The sequence below is a fragment of the Vicia villosa genome, linkage group LG3, assembly GCF_029867415.1.
Source record: "Vicia villosa cultivar HV-30 ecotype Madison, WI linkage group LG3, Vvil1.0, whole genome shotgun sequence".
In the NCBI taxonomy this organism is placed as follows: domain Eukaryota; kingdom Viridiplantae; phylum Streptophyta; class Magnoliopsida; order Fabales; family Fabaceae; genus Vicia; species Vicia villosa.
In genome coordinates this window covers 75,892,839-75,916,071 of record NC_081182.1, presented here as the reverse complement: position 1 = coordinate 75,916,071, position 23,233 = coordinate 75,892,839, and the positions used below count along the sequence as shown (strand labels likewise).

At 37.7% G+C, this 23,233-nt stretch overlaps 2 protein-coding genes across 2 annotated transcripts; both read right to left on the bottom strand.

Moving 5' to 3' along the window:
* Window positions 1-8,382: 8,382 nt before the first annotated feature.
* On the bottom strand, window positions 8,383-9,928 carry LOC131656113 (uncharacterized). Its single transcript, XM_058925881.1, has 4 exons — window positions 9,228-9,928; window positions 8,788-9,115; window positions 8,592-8,705; window positions 8,383-8,502 (listed from the first exon to the last, which is right to left on the bottom strand). Exons 1-4 carry the CDS (start codon window positions 9,729-9,731, stop codon window positions 8,393-8,395), a joined length of 1,056 nt encoding a protein of 351 aa, XP_058781864.1. The 5' UTR covers window positions 9,732-9,928; the 3' UTR covers window positions 8,383-8,392.
* A 2,712-nt stretch (window positions 9,929-12,640) lies between these two features.
* On the bottom strand, window positions 12,641-13,300 carry LOC131658355 (uncharacterized). The gene is made up of 2 exons (XM_058927661.1): window positions 13,008-13,300; window positions 12,641-12,962 (listed from the first exon to the last, which is right to left on the bottom strand). The coding sequence occupies exons 1-2, from the start codon at window positions 13,298-13,300 to the stop codon at window positions 12,641-12,643; spliced, it is 615 nt and encodes a 204-aa protein (XP_058783644.1).
* Between the last annotated feature and the right edge of the window lie 9,933 nt (window positions 13,301-23,233).

The following is a 23,233-nucleotide window of genomic DNA, read 5'->3' as shown; positions in this document are numbered from 1 at the left end:
AAAACCACGAGTCGTCCATGCCAAAGAAATAGCTTCATTATAATCAAATAAGTGTACAAGAGAATCTTAAAGTAATTCACAAACTAATGCTAACAACCGCAAAATCACAAATCAAACTAAATTACAAATAAGAATCAAGAAGCTAAAAAATTACCCAAAATTACAGCTTTGGTATGAAACATATATCTCTCAACTTAGTGTTCGTTTTAAAGATCCGAACGGCCAAAAGGTAGATACAGGTGCTGCAAACCTGTCCTCCAAATTTAAGCTCGATCTGACGGTTAATGGATTCGAAATCGCTGATTTAGTGAGACTGCTTAAGAAAAAACTAGAATAGAGTTCGCTCCTCTTTTCTCTCTTTTGAAATCTTATTTTCTCTCTCTTCCACAACCGAAAAAGTTTACCCTATACACCACAATTATCCCCTACCCCTACAATTTTTTAAAATATTTCAATTATACCCTTTTATTTGTTTATTATTATTCTTTTCGAAATAAAAAAAATATATACCTTTACACCAGTATACCTGAGAACATCACTTAAAGAATTCTAGTACGTAATTTTTTTCACTAGATAATTAGCAATAAGTTTTTAGGTATTATAATTTTTTAGCAAAATCTTGTTCACCGAAAAACTTGTTATAAGTTTTCTGATATTATAATTTTTTACCAGAGATTTTTACACCGAATAACTTTTTATAAGTTTTCTGTTAGCAAGCCCAAAAGAATTATAAAACAGCCCACATGGATGAAAGATTACAATTTAAAATAAACTAGATATTATTTGTAGTTTTCTCTTATTATGTAAGTGGGCCGAGCCCATTAAATGTAGTGCAGCTGAACCCTAAGTGGTATTTAAACCACACTTGTTCTATGGAAAAAGATAGAGAAATTATTTCAGAATTTTAATTGTCTTTCTTTTGTTCTTCTGAGTTTTGTGTTTGTCCTTTGCAAAACCCTAGATCTAGAAATCATAATTGCATAAACCCTCTTTATCAAATTGGTGCTTTCATCTTGACTCCATGGCCCCCCCTAAACCACCAAACCCTAAAGAAATTGTTGATGAAGCTGTCCAAACAGCCCATCTTCATCTTGACAATGCTATGCAAGAAACACAACATCAAATGGATGAAAGATTCCTCAAGACCCACTCTGAATTGGAAGAGCTTCATACTAAAATGGCTGATGAGAAACTAATTTCTGATTCAAGATACGAAAACATCATGACATTGTTAACAAAGCTGGCTGCACAAACCGAGAAACACCCAGCTGGTACTGTTCACGCAACCACGGGTACCGTTCACGCGACGGCGGGTACTGTTCACAGCCCCAATGGACACAGCGCTTCAACTGTTCATAACGCGTCTACTGTTCATGGCGCGGTTACTGTTCCGGGCAGAACTACTATTCCAGGCGGAGCCACTGTTCACAGCAACAGCTCAGCAGGTTTATATTCAAACCCTCTTGTTTTCTCTATTTCACCCAATACCCCTATTCCTACTTTATTTTCCCCACAACCATCCCCAAATTTTACACGTTCTAATTTTACCCCTTTCCATGCAACCACACTAGCCACCAGCCTTACACCAACACTTCATTCTTCTACTACCCGCACCCCTTTCCAACCCCCCAATAGCAATTTTTCCTACCACTCTTACTTAGAACCTCCTTATTTCGTACCACCACCCATATTCACCACTACTCCACCGTTTCCCCACTTCCCAAATGTCCCAAATTCCCTATTCTCTTAGTCCCCAAACTCCCCCCCTCCCACCTTTTCGAACACCGAAACTAGAATTAGCTATTTTTGATGGCTCTGACCCTTTAGAGTGGTTATTTCAAGCGGAACAATTCTTCAATTTTTATAATTTACCTCCAGAAAACCGATTAGCCATGATGTCATTTTATATGAAGGGCGAGGCTTTAGGTTGGTTTAAATGGATGCACCAAAATCATGAGTTGGTTGATTGGCCTTCTTTTACCAAGGCTTTGGAATTGCGTTTTGGACCTTCAACCTATGCTAATCACCAAGCGGAATTGTTCAAATTGAAACAAACTCATTCTGTTGTAGAATACCAAGCTCAATTTGAGAAATTGGGAAATCAAGTTGTTGGACTCTCACGTGATGCTCTACTTAATTGTTTCATATCGGGCCTAATTCCGGAAATCCAAAACGAACTAGCAATTCACAAACCAGAATCCATATCTAAAGCAATTGGTCTTGCTAAGTTGATTGAATCTAAATTGCGTGACACTAAGCCCAAATTCCAAAAACCTTTTTTAGCCCAATCCAACCGACCAAACCAACAAATTCCATCCACAACCAGTTCAGTATCTGCTACAAAACCGTTACCTACAACCCCACCTCCCAAACTCCCAATTCGACGCCTCTCTAATGCCCAATTACAAGAGCGTCGTGCCCAAGGCCTATGTTTCAATTGTGACGAAAAGTTTATACCAGGCCACAAATGTGCTACAGCTGGAAAATTTCTCCTACTTATTGAGGATGACGAGGTTATTACTTCTGAATTGGCTGAAATTCATGAGGAACCTATCATTCAAAGTGCTCAAGAGGATACTTATTTCCAATTATCTCCTCAAGCTGCCAATGGTCAATTCTGTCCCAAAACCTTAAAGTTTAAAGGCTGCATCAATGGACTTCCCGTTACAGTCCTAATCGATACAGGCAGTACACACAACATCCTTCAGCCCCGTATTGCCCAACATCTCAAGCTCCCTACTCAGCCTATTCCTAATTTTTCTGTCATGGTAGGTAATGGGTCTAAGCTCTCATGTTCAGGAATTTGCCAAAATGTACCCATCAAACTTCAAAACAATTTATTTGCCATTCCGTTTCACTTATTGCCTATCGAGGGGGCGGATGTGGTTCTCGGCATGGAGTGGTTACGAACTCTTGGACCACTTATGGCAGACTTTTCAATTCCCAAAATCTCTTTCACTCACAACAATACCAATATCACTATTACGGGAGAATCCAAACCACATATTACCCCATCTTCTTATAACCAATTCTGCCACCTTATCCACACAGATTCAATTGCCTCAATCCACCTCCTCTTATACCAACCAACCCCAACCCCACCAGAAACATTAAAAGAAGTAACCCTTGATCCCCTCCACTCTTTACCGCAAAATTTACCAAAAGAAATTTCCACCATTATTAGATCATTCACAAAAGTTTTCGAACAACCACATGGCCTCCCACCAACCAGACCTCATGATCACAAAATCCCTATTGCCCCAAACACACCACCAATCAATGTTAAACCCTATAGATACCCTCATTCCCAAAAAGACGCTATGACCACAATCATACAAGATATGCTGCAAGAGGGCACAATTAAACCTAGTAACAGCCCTTACTCTTCGCCGGTTCTATTAGTGCGGAAAAAAGATGGAACTTGGCGTTTTTGTGTTGACTATAGAGCCCTAAATGCGGTGACAATTCGTGACCGTTTCCCCATTCCCACAATTGATGAACTTTTTGATGAATTGGGTTCTGCAACTATTTTTTCTAAGATCGATTTAAGATCTGGTTATCACCAAATCCGGGTTGTACCAGAGGACACTCACAAAACTGCTTTTAGAACATTTGATGGACACTATGAATTCTTAGTGATGCCTTTTGGCCTAACTAACGCTCCTAGTTCTTTCCAATCAGCAATGAACGACTTGCTTCGTCCCTATCTTCGACGGTTTGTCCTAGTTTTTTTTGATGACATACTGATTTATAGTTCTAACATTTCAGATCATTCCAAGCATTTAAAATTGATTTTAGAATTACTTGTTGCTAATCAGTTTTATGCAAAATTGTCAAAGTGTGTTTTTGCTACTCCTAGCGTTGCTTATTTAGGTCATATTATATCAACTGATGGTGTAACCCCAGATCCGGAAAAGATTAAAGCTATACTAGAGTGGCCAAGGCCGCGTTCACTCTCGACACTCAGGGGTTTTTTAGGACTCACCGGCTTTTATAGACGTTTTGTACGCCACTACGCCTCTCTCGCCGCTCCTCTCACCGATTTACTTCATTCGACTAAGTTACATTGGAGTACAACAGCTGAGAAAGCTTTTACAACATTACAACAGAAAATGATTGAAACTCCAGTGTTGCATCTTCCAGACTTCACCCAGACTTTTGTGTTGGAAACTGATGCGTCAGCAGTAGCGGTTGGAGCAGTGTTATCTCAACAGGGTCACCCCATCGCGTTTTTTAGCAAGAAGATGTGCAACCGTCTTCAAGCTTCATCAGTGTATGTCAGGGAGATGTATGCTATCACCGAAGCTGTCAAAAAATGGCGTCAATATTTAATCGGGAGACATTTTCTAATCTACACTGATCAAAAGAGTTTAAAGAATCTCCTAGTTCAGACTATACAGACTCCGGAGCAACAGAAGTGGGCAGCAAAGTTACAAGGATTTACTTTTGAAATTCATTACAAACCTGGTAAGGCTAATCAAGTTGCAGATGCTCTAAGTCGTTGTCACGTAGAGGAAGAAGCAATACTCCTGTCGATTTCATCCCCAGTTCCCAAGCTCCTCACAGATCTTAAAGAATACTACAAGACAGAACCAGAAGGACAAAACCTAATGAATAAAGTACACACAGACATCTCAATGCAAAACGTGTTTCAGATCAAAGAAGATATTTTGTACTTTAAAGACCGAATCTACATACCTCCAAATCAGGAACTCAGATCAGCAATCCTCAAGGAATACCATTCAACACCAGCAGTGGGACACTCTGGGTTGCAGCCTACCTTGGCTCGAATCTCATCTTCCTTCCTCTGGCCTGGCATATATAAAGACACAAAAGCTTTTGTAAAATCTTGCATAGTCTGTCAGAAAAATAAATACATGCCACAAAAGAAGCAGGGACTTCTTCAGCCTTTACCAGTACCAGCATTAGTTTGGGATGAATTAAGTATGGATTTCATAACTCACCTTCCTGTTTCGTATGGTCACACTGCCATTTGGGTCATATGCGACAGACTCACCAAGTTCTCCCATTTCCTTGCTCTGCCCACCAAGTACTCAGCGAAAGATCTGGCTCAGCGCTTCTCAGTTGAAATATGTCGCTTGCACGGCGTTCCTAAGTCGATTGTATCAGACCGCGATCCCATATTTTTGAGCACCTTTTGGAAAGAACTCTTTAGAGCCCAGGGAACAACACTGAAATTCAGTTCAGCGTACCACCCTGAAACGGATGGTCAAACAGAGGTCACAAACCGTTGCTTAGAAGCTTATCTCAGATGTTTCACAAGTGAAAATCCTAAAAGATGGTTCAAGTACTTATACCTGGCGGAATATTGGCATAACACGTCCTATCATTCATCCATTAAAATGTCACCATTTGAAGCGCTGTACGGGAGACCACCACCTTCCTTTCCTAACTATCAACAAAGCACTACGGTTGTTCCGGATCTGAACATCACACTGAAACAACAACAAGAAATTCTGAGTACCTTAAAACAGAACTTAGAACGGAACAGACTTAAGATGAGAGAACAAGCTAACAAGAAACGAAGTGACCGTACCTTTAACGTGGGAGATCTGGTTCTCCTCCGCCTTCAACCGTACCGGCAAGTCTCCGTTCACCACCGCGTCTCACAGAAGTTATCACCTCGTTATTTCGGCCCTTTTAGAGTCCTTCGGCGTATTGGATCGGTTGCTTACGATCTCGACCTTCCACCGTCTTCACGCATCCATTCCGTTATCCATGTCTCGCAACTGAAAGCGTATCAGGGCAGTGATCCCAAAAACCATTTTCGAGCCATCCCTCCAGATCTGGAAACTATGGAAGACACTGAGATTCAAGAAGGGGTGGACGAACACACCAAGTTATCGGTGTGTGGGAACTCTCAACATGTTGAAAGAAGTGAGAAGGGTTTGAAGTATGCGGTGGAGGAAGGAACACAGACAGAGAAAGAAAAAGTTACAAGTGAGAGACTTCAAGAGACTTCTGAAGAGCAAGATACACTTATCACTCAAGAGCCAGCTAAGTCTTCTGTGTATGAGGTGACTTCTCAGCACTTCGCGGGTTCCCTAAGTCACATGCATCAAGACACGCCATCTTCTCCTGCACCGTTGGATGAGAATCTCGTTTCTGTGCCACATCTCTCACCGTCAGATGATTCTACACGCTTCCCAAATTTTCGCCGCACACTGCCCGAGGCCAGCTGGTCCGCACATGCCAATGACTTTTCGCCCACGCCTGTTTCTGCCTCTCCAACGGCTACTTCCCAAAAGAATACAAAGAAAAAATGGGCTTCTTCATTCGTTCAGCCCAACCAGTCAAAAATCCATAACCTTGAGGACAAGGTTATTCTTGGGCCAGGCAGTAGTGTTAGCAAGCCCAAAAGAATTATAAAACAGCCCACATGGATGAAAGATTACAATTTAAAATAAACTAGATATTATTTGTAGTTTTCTCTTATTATGTAAGTGGGCCGAGCCCATTAAATGTAGTGCAGCTGAACCCTAAGTGGTATTTAAACCACACTTGTTCTATGGAAAAAGATAGAGAAATTATTTCAGAATTTTAATTGTCTTTCTTTTGTTCTTCTTAGTTTTGTGTTTGTCCTTTGCAAAACCCTAGATCTAGAAATCATAATTGCATAAACCCTCTTTATCATTTTCCAATACTTTTTTTCATTTGGCAATGACATATTAGAGAGAAATTTTAAAACCGTTGCCAAAAGACAAATAAGACAACAATTTGCTACGGTTTTTTAATTCCTAAACTCATTTTTATTGTGATTTTCGGATAACTTATTTATAATATAATATGGATCGGTTGCCTATTGTTTTTAACATTTTTTTTTGTTTTTTAAATATATTATAAAGATATTTTGGTCAAATAAAATGAATTGTACGGGTGGAGATAACTAATGAAATATGAGATAGAAAATTCTCACAATCCTAAATTGGCGTTCTTCACTTAAATAAGTAAGATAAATGAAATAATAATATTAGAGCATTTCTATGCATAAAAAGAGAGTCCAAATCCACCATATTAGCACTCACATTCTTTGAAGAATCCATAATACGGAGTAATTGTTCTTTCATTACATGTCGGTGAGATTCATGAACTTGAGTTTGACAATTTAAAACAAAAATCAAGACCACAAATTAAGCCAAGCCAGAGAAAATTTCAATAAACTAAAACACGAACTGTTGACAGCTGACTAATTTCACAGACAAATTAAATGAGTCCTTTGGTTTCTTACCCTTGAACCTACTAAGGAGGATCTAAGGAAAATGATAAATCAGGCATTATCTTTGTCTGATAGTGACACGTGAGTTAGGTCTAGAGTTTGTGTGATATGTTCTTTGGTGCTACTCAGTTTGTTTCCATAGCATAGCATAAACCAAATGAATGAACCTACGAGTGTACTTCCATCACATGGATCCCTATTTGAGTACCATTATCATCTCACCTTCAACTTTATACCTGTGTTCCACTACCACTTTTAATAATACACAAGGTTATGTTTTTTGATAATGTTTTTTTGATAACACAAATGATTCATTTTAAAATCCAATTTTCTACACTTTGGTTGAACTATGTGTCTCAATTAGTCAACTCCAAAAAAAAAAACAGTAAGCACTAAACCGAACAAAGTACTAGAATACCACTGTTACTATTATTATAAGGGTGTGAATCAATGTACTCTGAAAAAGCCAAAAGGACACAAATAACTAAGATAAAAGTGAAGTGGGTGGGGGTAGAAACACATTAGAGAAGTTTGACCTAGTCAAAATGAGAAATGGCTCCAACCCCAAATCAAATCGCAACTTCCAAAGTATCTATCTTGGTTAGTTGCTTCTTTAAGGAAAAAATTAAAGCGGGAGATAGGGTAGAAATACAGCAAGGGCTCCACTAACTAGGGTATGTACAGAGTTTGGGGCCCAAGGTACCCACCAAAATCCAATCACAAAACCAAAATTATGATTCACTTTAAAGTAGATCTCTAAAAATAAATTCTTATAATTTCTCAAAAAACTAAAATATTAAAATAAAAAATATTAAAAAAACATCAATAAAAAGACTAAATGAATAACTTATATTATTACAATATTTATTATATTATTAATACATATAATTAGCAAAATGCAATTCCTACACTGCTATTCTTTCACTACTTATTATGACTTAAACTAAAACAAGATCAAACCATATCCCAAAAGCTATTAAAATCTTTCTTACACATGAACTGGACTTTGTTATTGCAACTAAACTTAACTACCACACCATTGAATTTTATCTGTTTAAAACAAAATATCATGTAAACCTTTCACAAACAAGTTCCTACTACTACTTTCTTTAACATTAAGATTAAATGTAACATCCTTTGCTTAGAGAAGAGAAGTCAATAAGTCCACTCTTGAGGTAGACGAATTTCACAGCTGGCTGCTTCTTCCCGTAGGGCAATTAATCTTTGTTGCTTCAAAAGTGCATTTCTTCTAGCCAACAATAAATCTAAAACAACCAAAAAAACACAAATTAGTACAAAAAGCTATAAAAAAAAAAACCAAATAGTACTTTAACAAAACTAATTAACCCCTTACCAAAATCGTTAGTGAAACAATTTGTAAATCGTTGTTGAGCAGCAACATTCATCTCACCAATGTTCGAGTTCAAACCGTTTACCGTCTTAACCGGTTGCATAACAGGTCCACACCCTAACAGAAGCAGAACACAACACAAAAATAAGATACAAATACTAGAAATATGAAAGGGGCAAAATAGGAAATAACTATTTACCAGTTCTCTTGTGAGAAGCTGAAGGGGCAGTAGTTGTAGTAGTATCATAATGACGAGGTAAAAAAACACCGGTTCCACCAGAAGGTTTTTTCACAGAAGATCCACCCGGAACCTGAACCGGAACCCGAAACCCGGATCCAGCAAATTGTTGTACCCGTTGGTTTTGAGGATGAGGTTGAAAAGTCATAGGGACGTTACATCTTCCATTTTCATAACCAAGTTCACGCCTTCTGTTCTGAATCAGTAACTGTCGTTGCTGAACCAACCAATAAGGATCCGTTTCATAAACGGAACCACTCTCTTGCTTCTGTTTCACTTCTTGCTGAACCTTCACAAATAAAAAAACAAAAATTAAATTAAAATAATTAGACACTTGCTTTAATAAATTAAAAAATAAAAAATAAAAAGTAAATTAAGATTTGATGTTTGAACAAGCTCACCAAGTTAACATGTGTGGGACCCACTAGGTTGTTCATTTTCAACCTAGCAACTTGTCCTGCAGCAGCGTAAATAACTTCCCACGGATCAGCAAACGGCGCCGTTACAGGAGACGGAACACGCGAGTTTCCGTTTGGGCTACCGTTACCCGAACGGTTACTTCCGCTTGACCAGCTACCGATTCCACTCAGAATGGACTGAGGCGACCCGGCCAGGTCACGAGTTTTGGTTGAATGATGAACTGCTGCTTGGGGTTTGTTCCAAGCGTTGATAGGTTCCGCGGCGAGTTTGTTACGGGTTTCGGTAAGTGTTGACTGGCTGAGTCGCTGAGTTAGCCCCGCGAAGAAGCTTTCTTCTTCGTCGCTGCTCTCTGTTGACTCGGTTGAGCTTGAGCCTGCTACGGATTCTACCGTCGGGGAAGATGTTTCGAACTCGTAGGGGAACTCGGAGGGGAAACCGAACGCGGCGTCTGACTCGGGTGAAGACCAGAGCGGTTGTTTTGCCATTGAGATTTTTTTTTTTGTGACGGTTCGAAGAAGTTGAGGATGTTTGGGAAGATTTTTTGTGAAGGTTCGGAGAAGCTGAGGATGTTTGGGAAGATTTTATAAAGATAAAGTTGCTATGTTAATAGGCCAAGAAAGAAAGAGAGAGATTAGTTAGTGGGTGTGAGGAAGGGAAGTAGGGAGTTTGGAGGAAAGAATGTTGAAGACAATCTGCTTTTATTAAGGTTTCACAAGCTAGATTAAGCCACTTCATATTTTTAAATTATTTTTATTTTAATAATAAAAAAATATTTTTATTATTATTACTAGTACTACTAGTATATCATCATATGAAAAGATAATGGTATTGGTATTTTTGGAGGGTGAAAATAAATAAATATATGAAGGTGAGAGCAGTTTATGAGAACAACTGGAAGAATGGCCCAGTGGTTGGAGAGACATTTGTCCCTATTATTGCATGCATAACCCACCTGCCATTTGTCCCCTCCACACCCTCTTTTTTTAATTATACTCACTTTTTATTTTTTTATTTTATTTAATGAACATTTCAAGCACTATTTTTATCAAGTTTTTAATCAATATAATCAAACATTATACAAAATATCAGGTAAATGGAAAATAAATTATGCCGTTATTTTTTAGATGATAGAATTAATCTTCTTAAAAATTATCTTTATTATTTAAGTGACACGAATTATTATGTACGAGCATTTGTTATTTCTGTAAAAAATTCATTATTTCTAATGTTAAAAAAAATTGATATAAAAGTTTGTCGTAACATATTTTTTATATTTAATTAATTTATTTGAAGTGGGTTTTAATATTATTTAAAATATCTTTTAAAATCGTAATTCTTGAAGTATACTAGTAATATATTCATTAGGATATTTTTATTTTTTACGGCTACTAGTGGCTCTACACTAGTTAATTTGAAATCAAAATTTTGGACTTGTACTAATAAGGGATCTTGTGTTCCATTATCCGTCGTACATGGAGGACTGGTTCCACTCTCCAGTTTTATGTTCTTCTTCTAGTTGTTTTTTTAAGTATGAATTTATTACAATTTGGAGTTTGGCAAGATTTACTATGCCAAGATTACATTTTTAGGTACATATCTATATATATACGACCCTTATTTTGAATTTTCCAATTGATGTTTTTATCTTTAAAACAGTAATGAATCTGCCGCCGAGAGTGCCTTTTATTTTTCAAGTAATTTGATACAAATTCAAATTTTCGGTGGAGTGGGGTCGAGGGTGATTTGGACAATTTTCTAATTAAATTTAAGATTGACTTTTTTTATGTTTGCTGGCTAAATAATTTAGATTAGATTCAAGATGATACCTTCACTGTGCCTGCATATGGAAATGATTCTCTTTGCACCTTTATTTGAATTTTGAAAAATAATATTAATAATTGATGATTGGTGATTATGCACTTATCAGCGTGTTGTTTAATTTACTAGTTATTTGAATTGAGCAAGTAATTCTCTCCACAATTATATGATTTTAAATATAATGATATTTTTTTGGCTTGTGAGTTGTGACATATGTATATAGTTTATCCTTTGACCTTGTGTATTGAGTTTGCTTGTGAAATTGGCATATTATACTACTTATTAGTATTTGAGACACAAGAGATAAGAATGAGCATTTTACATCATTGAGAAAAATCATATCTTATGTTATTTGATTCGTAATATGTTAGCATAATGATTTTTTTGCTTTTTTCATAGTGCAATGTAAGGTTCCAAGCAACCGTTCCTGTTTGCATACTCTAAAAATTGGATGCCATTATTTTTCATATTGATGTATAAAATATATTTAGAGAACCAAATTGATATAGATTTCTTGAATTGGACAAAATATATTTAAAGAGAACTAAATTGATATAGATTTCTTGGATTGGACAATTCACATTTGTAAAATTACATACATGTTTATCACCATATTGAAATAATGTGATGAGATAAATCTGACTAATTCATGCCGATCATATTAATTCTCGACTAACCATTCTAAAGAATATATAAAATTTTTAGAATATTCTCAATACAAGAGTTATTTTACAGATAAATATATGAAATTCAAACTCTAAATACATCTAACGATTATCTGCGATTTACGCCTAACAAATAGTAGGTTATTATTTCCTTTCCACTATATATAAAAAACGTGTCTATTTTGAATTTTAATTCACTATTCTCTTTCACATGTTGACTTGAGCATTTGAGTGTTAATCTTGCAAGTCAGCCCTCTCTGTCATATCAGAAGCTCAAATATGTTGTTATCACTGAGCTTCATTCTATTTCTGGTTCCACAGTAGAACATTAGCGCCGCCTGTAAGAATCGATTTCTGATTCCCACATTTTCTACGATCTCAAGTTCGTTCCACAATTCGACAGTTCGAAACCTTCTCATGTCATCGGACCAAGAGCTCTCAAAATCGAACACAGAGATATGTCGCGTCTGATCTAACCAAGTAGCATATCAACTTTGATTCTCTGAGTTTCTAGATCTCTAATTTTTGAAGATGTTTTCTCTTGATAAAACATTCGAAAAAGGTTTTAGTGTGTGTGTGCGGGCGCGCTTATAGTCATATACTTTTACAAAAAAGCCTTTTTGCTTACATGAGTCCCCTCACTTAATAAATTGGGAGATTAACTCCTTTTTTACAAGCCCTTTGTCAGATACTATCTTTTATATTGATACTACTTGAGATCACTTTAGTTTAGATAATTTTCACTTTGTTCGCCTTCTTCGAATAGTCAAATTTATTAAACCAATACACTTAGATTTGCATATTTAACCATTTAAGTGTCGTGCTTGACACTTATTATTAGTTATCCTTTAGTTGTCATCATCAAAAGTTGATGTCTTGATTAAAGGTCTTATTACCTGCAAAATAAGGTTCTACATTCTCCCCTTTTTTGATGACCACAACGCATCTCTCAAGGGAGGTAATATACTCTTCCCCTTTTTGATGACCACAACGCATCTCTCAAGGGAGGTAATAGACTCTTCACCTTTTTGATGACCACAACGCAACCCGTTTTCAAACTTGATGCACTTCGAAAATTCACCATTCGGTCCATCATAATGCTGATAGAACTTAGCCAGCTCGCCAAATTTTGCAGCATAAGCAGTGACCGACATGCTTCCTTGTTTCAGCTCAAAGAACTCGATCTCTTTCTTGCCACAAACATCCTCAGGAAAGTACTTCCTCAGGAAGTCCCTACGAAACACAGCCCAAGTCACTTCCTATCCTGCAACCTCCAACCTATGACGAGTCTTTAACCACCAGTCATCAGCTTCCACTGCTAGCATGTGAGTACCATATTGAACCTTCTGCTCTGGTGTGCAATACATCACACGGAAGATTCTCTCGATCTCCTTCAACCAAGTCATTGCACCATCCGGATCATAGGTACCCTTGAAGACAGACAAATTCTCTCTCTGGAAGGTAGCCAAACTGCGAGATCCAGTATTCTCACTAACGTTCGGCTGATTTCCCAAAGCTTGAGTCATAACCTCCAATGCAGCAACAATCGCAGCATCGTTTCTTCCTGCCATCTCAACTTATCTCTACATCACAAGCAATAGTTAGAACTAATTAACAATACTCGATAGTTAAACAATTTACGACACGACAACTTGGCCGGACGGACCGACCTGCTCTGATACCACTAATGTAACACCCTAAAACGCCCACGAAAATATATAGGAAATTAATAGTAAAACAAAACATAATTTCAAAAACATTAGGATATGCTACCTTCATAATTACATAAAATCTCATAAAGTAGATACGCAACACATAGCACAAACTCATAATCTCTGAAACTCTTTTCTTTTAATCGCAACGGAAAATAATAGTATGAATCATTCATAATTATGCAGCATCATACTTAAAACATAAATTGACGATATCGTCTTCAAACCAATTAATAACAGAAGTACTAATAGAAAATTCAGCAACGGAGTGTTATAAAGTTTCACTCCTAAAACAACAAAACAAACGTGAAACCCCCAAGTGTTACGTATCAGAGCGACATCGACCCAATTATGCAAAGCAAGGCAATTCCTCAGCTAAATGTCACTTCAAGCTACTCCGAATTATCTGCACGTTAAAGGTAACATTCAAATAGAAGGGGTGAAATATCATAACATTATAAACAGAAGTATAATAATGAGCAGATCGAAATACAAGTTAACAAGATCATACTTTATGTTATCTCATTCATTCATTTCATTCGTCATAAAACATTACAACATACAATCAAATATATACATTCACATCAAGAATCACAATCACCAAATCAATAGTAATAGTAATGATAATGCAATGCGACCAACTTCCTACTATGCATGTGGTACCCAGGGCATCAACCCATATCACTTTTTCAATTTTGGCCATAATCGAGCCAAAGCTCACGTCACTTTGCCAGTCCAGGTCACGTCATCTTCGTCATCAAATGCAATTGATTGCACCATAATGCAAATCAATTTGCACCCTGTCCAGTAGCGTATTTTCACAAAAGTTAGCAGTGCAAATCGATTGCTCCAACATGCAAATCGATTGCATGTTGTATCAAAAACAAAAACACTAAAAATTAGTTGATGCAAATCGATTGCACCCTTGTAAAACTCAATTGCACGCTGTTCCAGTAGCAAAATATTTAAAATTCAGCTATGCAAATCGATTGTACGCTGTAGCAGAAGGCAAAAACCTACAAATTTCAAAGTACGAACATTTGTATTCAAAACCCTAAAAACCCCAATATCCAATGCAAGGTATGCGAAGTCTAAATGTGACAACATAACAATGCAACACAATGAATAAATCACATCACTGCCAATTAGGCTAACAACAACTGGTTGTGCTATGGAAATAACCTGCAACTCATCTTCGTACATCATTTAATCACCACGTCATTAACGATCACAATTCTTCAAGTATGATATATATATATATATATACAACAATCACACAAATCGTGCCACCACTCATAAAATACTAAGTTATTGTTATCAAACTGGTTCTCATGATTTAGAAAATAATTTTATCTTTCTAACGGTCCAAACAGTGCGTCAATCGGCCACCCGAGACAAAAGTTATGCAATTTCAAAGTTTTTCAAAAATGCTGCCAAACAGTGAGCAATCGATTGCACCATAATGCAAATCAATTTACACCCTGTCCAGTAGCGTATTTTCACAAAAATTAGCAGTGCAACTCGATTGCTCCAACATGCAAATCGATTGCATGCTGTAGCAGAAACAAAAACACTAAAAATTAATTGATGCAAATCGATTGCACCCTTGTGCAAATCAATTGCACGCTGTTCCAATAGCAAAATATTTAAAATTCAGTTATGCAAATCGATTGCACACTGTAGCAGAAGGCAAAAACCTACAAATTTCAAAGTACAAACATTTGTATTCAAAACCCCAATTTTAACACCAGAATCCATTCATTCAGTACTGTAACACAATGGGAGAACTGACTTTTTGAAATGTTGCGGATAGCAAGAGTCGCCACCGACTTTTATTTTATCCAATTGGAAAGGCAACAAGAATAGGAAAGACCTTTGAAAGAGATTGAGTTCGGGGGTAAGTTATACAAAGGGAAGGTGTAAGCACCCTGTGTATCCATGGTTATCCACGTGTTAGAACAAGATTTGTTCTGATCAATATACTTAGTTTTGATGATAACAAGGATATGAATTTTGTGTGAGATAATGTGGTACTCTAATACATTGCAATTTCCCTTTCAGGAAATATATAAAAAGTATGCACAAATCAGCGCTCAGAAGCTTTGTCTCAGAAGGTTCAGCATGCAACATCAGAACATGGTCTGGCAAGACATCAGAAGATGGTTAAGGCAGAATCAGAACATGGGTCTATGGAAGCATCAGAAGAACTTGAGATCAGAAGCAGAAGCACTGAAGTTCTCATGGTATCACGCTCAGAAGCACTTCAAGGTCAGAAGACAAGAAGATGCTATGCACCAAGCTGATTGACTCTGATGATATTCAAATATTATATTCACAAACATCATATCAGAAGAAAGTACAGGTGGCAGGCTACGCTGACTGACAAAAGGAACGTTGGAAGCTATTAAAGGCAACGTCAGTAGACACAGCGTGAACAAGGCTCGAGGTAGTTGACAAAAGCGTGAAACATTAAATGCAAAGCTGTATGGAACACGCAAAGCATTAAATGCGCTCAACGGTCATCTTCTCAAACGCCTATAAATATGAAGTTCTGATGAGAAGCAAGGTTACCAACTCTGAACCAAATTCTGTGAATATTAACTTGCTGAAACGCTGCTCAAATCAAAAGCTCAGAAACTTCATCTTCATCAAAGCTCACTACATTGCCGTTGTAATATATTAGTGAGATTAAGCTTAAACGTTAAGAGAAATATCATTGTTGTGATTATAGCTTTTAAGAAGCATTGTAAAACCCTTATTTGATTACATTAATTTGTAAGTAACTAGAGTGATCAAGTGTTGATCAGGATACTCTAGGAAGTCTTAGCTTGTGTCTAAGCAGTTGTAATTAGAGTGATCACGTGGTGGTCAGGATACTCTAAGAAAGTCTTAGCTTGTGTCTAAGCATTTGTTCCTGGAGTGATCAGGTTGTGATCAGGATACTCTGGAAGACTTAGTCGCGGACTAAGTGGAAAACCATTGTAATCTGTTGCGATTAGTGGATTAAATCCTCAGGTGAGGTAAATCACTCCGTGGGGGTGGACTGGAGTAGTTTAGTTAACAACGAACCAGGATAAAAATAACTGTGCATATGGTTTTTATCGTTCAAGTTTTTAGACTACACTTATTCAAACCCCCCCCCTTTCTAAGTGTTTTTCTATCCTTCAATTGGCATCAGAGCGCCGGTTCTAAGGTGCAAGCACTTAACCGTGTTTAGAAAAGATTCAGGAAGAGAAAAACGCTTCAGTAAAAGATGGCTGGTGAAATTCCAACAAATCCAGCTGCATCTACATCTGGCTCTGCTGAGCAATACAATGGTAACAATGGTTATACTAGACCACCAATATTCGATGGTGAAAACTTTGAATATTGGAAAGATAAACTGGAAAGTTACTTTCTTGGTCTAGATGCTGATCTATGGGATCTTCTGCTGGATGGTTACAAACATCCTGTTAAAGCTACTGGTGTAAGGCTCACGAGAAGCGAAATGAATGATGATCAAAAGAAAGATTTCAAGAATCATCACAAACGCAGGACTGTTTTGCTGAATGCTATCTCTCATGCTGAGTATGAGAAGATATCTAACAGGGAAACGGCCCATGACATATATGAGTCCTTGAAGATGACTCATGAAGGAAATGCTCAAGTCAAGGAGACTAAAGCTCTTGCTCTAATCCAGAAATATGAAGCCTTCAAGATGGAGGATGATGAAGACATTGAAAAGATGTTTTCAAGATTTCAAACTCTGACTGCTGGATTTAGAGTTCTTGACAAAGGCTACACCAAGGCTGATCATGTAAAGAAGATCATCAAAAGTTTGCCCAGAAGATGGGGCCCAATGGTGACTGCATTCAAGATTGCGAAGAATCTGAATGAAGTTTCTTTGGAAGAGCTGATCAGTGCCTTGAGAAGCCATGAAATTGAGCTGGACGCAAACGAGCCGCAGAAGAAAGGTAAGTCTATTGCATTAAAATCTAATATTAAAAAATGCACTAACGCTTTTCAGGCCAGAGAAGAAGATCCTGAAGAATCAGAATCTGAAGAAGAAGATGAACTGTCCATGATCTCTAGAAGGGTAAACCAACTCTGGAAGAGCAAGCAAAGGAAGTTCAGAAGCTTCAGAAGTTCAAAGAAATTTGAACGAGGAGAATCTTCTGGTGACAGAAGATCTGACAAGAAGAAGGTTGTCTGCTATGAGTGCAATGAGCCTGGACATTACAAGAACGAGTGTCCAAAACTTCAGAAGGAGAATCCCAAGAAGAAGTTTCATAAGAAGAAAGGTCTTATGGCAACATGGGATGATTCTGAATCAGAATCAGGATCAGACTCTGAAGGAGAGCAGGCAAACTTTGCGCTGACGGCGACAGAAGATGATGGATCAGAATCTACATCAGAATCAGATTCTGAAGAGGTATTTTCTAAACTATCTAGAGAAGAGTTAGTTTCCAGTCTAACAGAGCTTCTTGAATTAAAAGCTCATCTTAGTATCAAATACAAAAAGCTGAAAAAGCAATTTGAATTTGAAACTAAGAAGCTTGAGTTGGAAAATTCTGAATTAAAAGAAAAAGTTTTAAAATTATCCAATAATGTTGGATCTCCTTCTGATTCAGAAAAATCCACTCCCAGTCTGAATCATATTCTGAAAGAATATGATTTAAGTTTCAGGAAGTTCTTATCTAGAAGTATTGGCAGAAGTCAGCTAGCTTTTATGATATATGCTGTGTCTGGAAACAAAAGAGTTGGCATTGGTTATGAGGGTGAAATCCCATACAAGCTTGAATCAGTGGATGATATGAAAATATCATACAAGCCTCTGTATAACCAATTTAAATTTGGCCACTCCCATGATATTAAGCACACATCACATGCACAAAGTTTTCACATAACACACACCAAGAAGCATGTGACACAATCTAAGAAATATCATGGAACTCAGAATAAGAAATATCATGATGTTCCTCCCGTTAAATATTTTGCTAAACCCAAGTTCAATCAGAACTTGAGGAGAACTAACAAGAAAGGACCCAAGAAATTGTGGGTACCTAAGGAAAAGATTATTCCTATTGCAGATATCCTTGGCGGCAAAGAGGACAGAAAGCAAAATGTCATGGTACCTGGACTCTGGGTGCTCGCGACACATGACGGGAAGAAGGTCTACATTCCAAGACCTGGTGCTTAAACCAGGTGGAGGAGTCAAGTTTGGAGGAGATCAGAAGGGCAAAATCATTGGCTCTGGAACCATAAGTCTTGGTAACTCTCCTTCCATAACTAATGTACTTCTTGTTGAAGGATTAGCTCATAACTTATTGTCCATAAGTCAATTAAGTGACAATGGTTATGACATAATCTTCAATCAAAAGTCTTGCAAGGCTGTAAGTCAGAAGGATGGCTCAATCCTATTTACAGGCAAGAAGAAGAATAACATTTATAAGATTGATCTTTCTGATCTTGAGAAGCAGAAGGTGACTTATCTTATGTCTGTTTATGAAGAGCAATGGGTCTGACACAGAAGATTAGGACATGCTAGTTTGAGAAAGATTTCTCAGATTAACAAACTAAATCTGGTCAGAGGACTCCCAATTCTGAAATACAAATCAGATGCTCTTTGTGAAGCATGTCAGAAGGGCAAGTTCTCCAGACCTGCATTCAAGTCTAAGAATGTTGTTTCTACCTCAAGGCCGTTAGAACTCGTGCACATTGATCTGTTTGGCCCAGTCAAAACAGCATCTGTCAGAGGGAAGAAATATGGATTAGTCATCGTTGATGATTATAGCCGCTGAACATGGGTAAAGTTCTTGAAACACAAGGATGAGTCTCATTCAGTGTTCTTTGAATTCTGCACTCAGATTCAATCTGAGAAAGAGTGTAAAATCATAAAGGTCAGAAGTGATCATGGTGGCGAATTTGAGAACAGATTCTTTGAGGAGTTCTTCAAAGAAAATGGTATTGCCCATGATTTCTCTTGTCCTAGAACTCCACAGCAAAATGGAGTTGTAGAGCGAAAGAATAGGACTCTACAAGAAATGGCCAGAACCATGATCAATGAAACCAATATGGCTAAGCATTTCCGGGCAGAAGCAATAAACACTGCGTGTTATATTCTGAATAGAATCTCTATCAGACCTATTCTAAATAAGACTCCTTATGAATTGTGGAAGAACAGAAAGCCCAACATTTCATATTTCCATCCTTTTGGATGTGTATGTTTTATTCTGAATACTAAAGATCATCTTGGTAAGTTTGATTCTAAAGCACAAAAGTGTTTCCTTCTTGGATATTCTGAACGCTCTAAAGGCTACAGAGTATACAATACTGAAACATTGATTGTTGAAGAATCAATCAATATCAGGTTTGATGATAAGCTTGGTCTTGAAAAACCAAAGCAGTTTGAGAATTTTGCAGATTTTGATATTGATATATCAGAAGCAGTAGAACCAAGAAGCAATGCTGCAGAAGCTGGCAGTCTCAGAAGCAATGGATCAGAAGATCAAGTTGCTGCATCTTTAGAGAATCTGAGGATTTCTGAAGAACCAACTATCAGAAGATCACCTAGACTTGCCTCAGCTCATTCAGAAGATGTGATCCTTGGAAAGAAAGATGATCCCATCAGAACAAGGGCATTCCTTAAGAACAATGCAGAATGTCAATTAGGTCTTGTTTCTTTGATCGAGCCAACTTCTGTTGATCAAGCTCTAGAAGATCCAGACTGGATAATTGCCATGCAAGAAGAACTAAATCAGTTTATAAGGAATGATGTATGGGACTTGGTTCCTAGACCAAAAGGATTTAACATCATCGGTACTAAGTGGGTTTTCAGAAACAAGCTAAGTGAGAAAGGAGAAGTGGTAAGAAACAAAGCCAGACTGGTTGCTCAGGGTTATAGTCAGCAAGAAGGGATTGATTATACAGAAACCTTTGCACCAGTGGCCATGTTAGAATCTATTCGTCTATTAATTTCTTTTGCCACTCAACACAACATCACTCTTTATCAGATGGATGTCAAGAGTGCCTTCTTAAATGGTTATATAGATGAAGAAGTTTATGTTCACCAACCTCCTGGTTTTGAAGACTCCATGTCTCCAAATCATGTTTTTAAATTAAAGAAATCATTATACGGATTGAAACAAGCTCCCAGAGCTTGGTATGAACGTTTGAGTTCTTTCCTTCTGGAAAATGGTTTCACTAGAGGAAAAGTGGACACTACTCTCTTTTGTAAAACATTTAAAAAGGATATTTTAATTTGTCAAATATATGTTGATGATATTATCTTTGGAACATCTAATGCTACACTTGGAAAGGAGTTTGCTGAGTCTATGCAGGCTGAATTTGAAATGAGCATGATGGGAGAACTCAAGTATTTCCTTGGGATTCAAATCAACCAAACTTCCGATGTAACCTATGTTCATCAAACGAAGTATGTGAAAGAACTTCTGAAGAAGTTTAATCTTTCTGAAAGCAAAGAAGCCAAAACTCCTATGCATCCAACATGTGTACTGGGTAAGGATGAGGTAAGTAAGAAGGTAGATCAGAAGTTGTACAGAGGTATGATTGGATCTCTTCTATATCTAACTGCTTCTAGACCTGACATTCTCTTTAGTGTTTGTTTGTGTGCTCGATTCCAATCAGATCCAAGAGAATCTCATTTAACTGCGGTTAAGAGAATTCTAAGGTATCTGAAAGGTACTACTAATGTTGGTTTAGTTTACAGAAGATCTAAAGATTACAACTTAGTAGGATTCTGTGATGCTGACTATGCTGGAGATAGAATAGAAAGAAAGAGCACTTCTGGAAGTTGTCAATTTCTTGGAAGTCATCTAATCTCATGGTACAGCAAGAAGCAAGCTACTATTGCCCTCTCAACAACAGAAGCAGAATATGTTGTTGCTGCTGGTTGTAGCACACAAATGCTCTGGATGAGAAGTCAGCTGGAAGATTATCATATATATGAGAGTAACATTCCTATTTTCTGTGATAATACTTCTGCTATATGTTTATCTAAGAATCCTATTTTACATTCAAAAGCTAAACATATTGAGATTAAACATCATTTCATAAGGGACTATGTTCAGAAGGGTGTTATATCTTTAAACTTTGTGGATACAGACCATCAATGGGCTGATATCTTTACAAAACCCCTTGTTGAAGATAGGTTTAAGTTCATTCTGAAGAATATCAGTATGGATTTATGCCCAGAATGAGAAGATGAGAAGATCTTGTGTATGAATATCTTCTGAAATGAAATTGGATTTTCTTTTATAAGAAGTTCTGATTGAAATCAATTAGAAATTGTGATTCAGATATTACTAACGTTTCATTGTCTAAGTTGATTCGGAATCTCTTTAAAAGCAAAACAGCTGTAACTGGCTATCTAGATGGTAAACACGTGTTCACTATTTCTGGACAAGCGTGCGTGCAGTTGAGGGGACGTCTACTTAGGTAACTGTGTAGATCACGTCTTTTGTCATTATTATCTCTCCTCACGTCACGTAACATTAAATGCTATCCATCATTTACTCTCTTTCAGTTTTCTTTTTATACTCTTCAAACGTTTCTTTTCCCTCTTATATTTCTCTCACTTTGCATTCAGTTTCTTTTTTTTCGCTCTCTCTCTCTGCATTCATATCATAAACCCTAGCAGTTTCTAATATCTGCAACTTCATCATGAATCCATCGTCAAGCTCTGGAAATCAAGAAAATGATCGAAAACAAAAGAGAAAGGCAACTGCTGAACAAGAAACCAAACTAAAAAGAGTAAGGATCACCTATGACCCTCTCAAAGTGAACCCGTTTGAAGCTATGATGTCTGGAAACTACTCTAGACGTGTGTATCAACCCCTCGACGGTACCCCTCAATCACCTCCCTCTTCACAGACCTCCACCACCTCTTCCTCCTCATTCATCCTTTCGGAACCACCTTCTCCACCATCTGATATCTCCTCTCCTTCAACCCATCCCTCAGATATTTCTTTATCTCTCTCACACCCTTTTCCCACCAGAACACCTAACCCCTACAGTGTTGTTCTTCCCGACTCCAGGATCACTGTCAACCCTCCAACCCCTACCACTCAATCATTTCTGGAGCTTTTACATTCTGATGTAAATAGCTGGTTGGAGATTCTGGGTGCTGCTCACCTTAACCATCTGGATGAGTATGCTACAAGCAACCTTTGGGATACCTTTCGTCAGGATTTTTTGGTTAGGGCTACAGACACTCAGAGAAGGATCATGTCTGAAGCTCCTGGTGTTCGTGGTCTTCGGTTGGAAGTTGGTGAAAGCAGCTATCACCATCTCATTAGGAACAGAAGAGTTCTTGAGGAGAAGATACCTGCAGATGAGTTGGAAGAAGAAAATCTCTGCAGAGACATCGTGGTGTGGAGACCATGGTTTCCTGTGCTGACTGGAGATTTTCAGTGGCTATTTAACTGGTTCAGAATGAACCCTTCTGAAAAAGCACCTCACATGGTCTTTCCAGTAGTGGTTTATCCTGCTGAAGTTGCTGGTCCTACTCCTCCAACAAACCTAGCAGCTATTCTTCAAGCGTTGGAAGTTGGAACTTTTGAGCTGCCTGAACCAGAATATGCTAAGGCTACTTCTGAGTCAGACTCAGATGAGGAGATGGAAGATGCACAAGCTGAAGACCTTCCAGAAGAGCGCCCTGCTGAGATTGCTGTCCCTTTTGGCAGAAATTCTGGTGCCTCTTCCTCTGGTGAAACCTCAGCTATGATGGAGACCTTGGAAACTCTTCATCAGAATCAAGCTATGCTGGCTTCTCGTTTGGACGCGCAAGAAGCA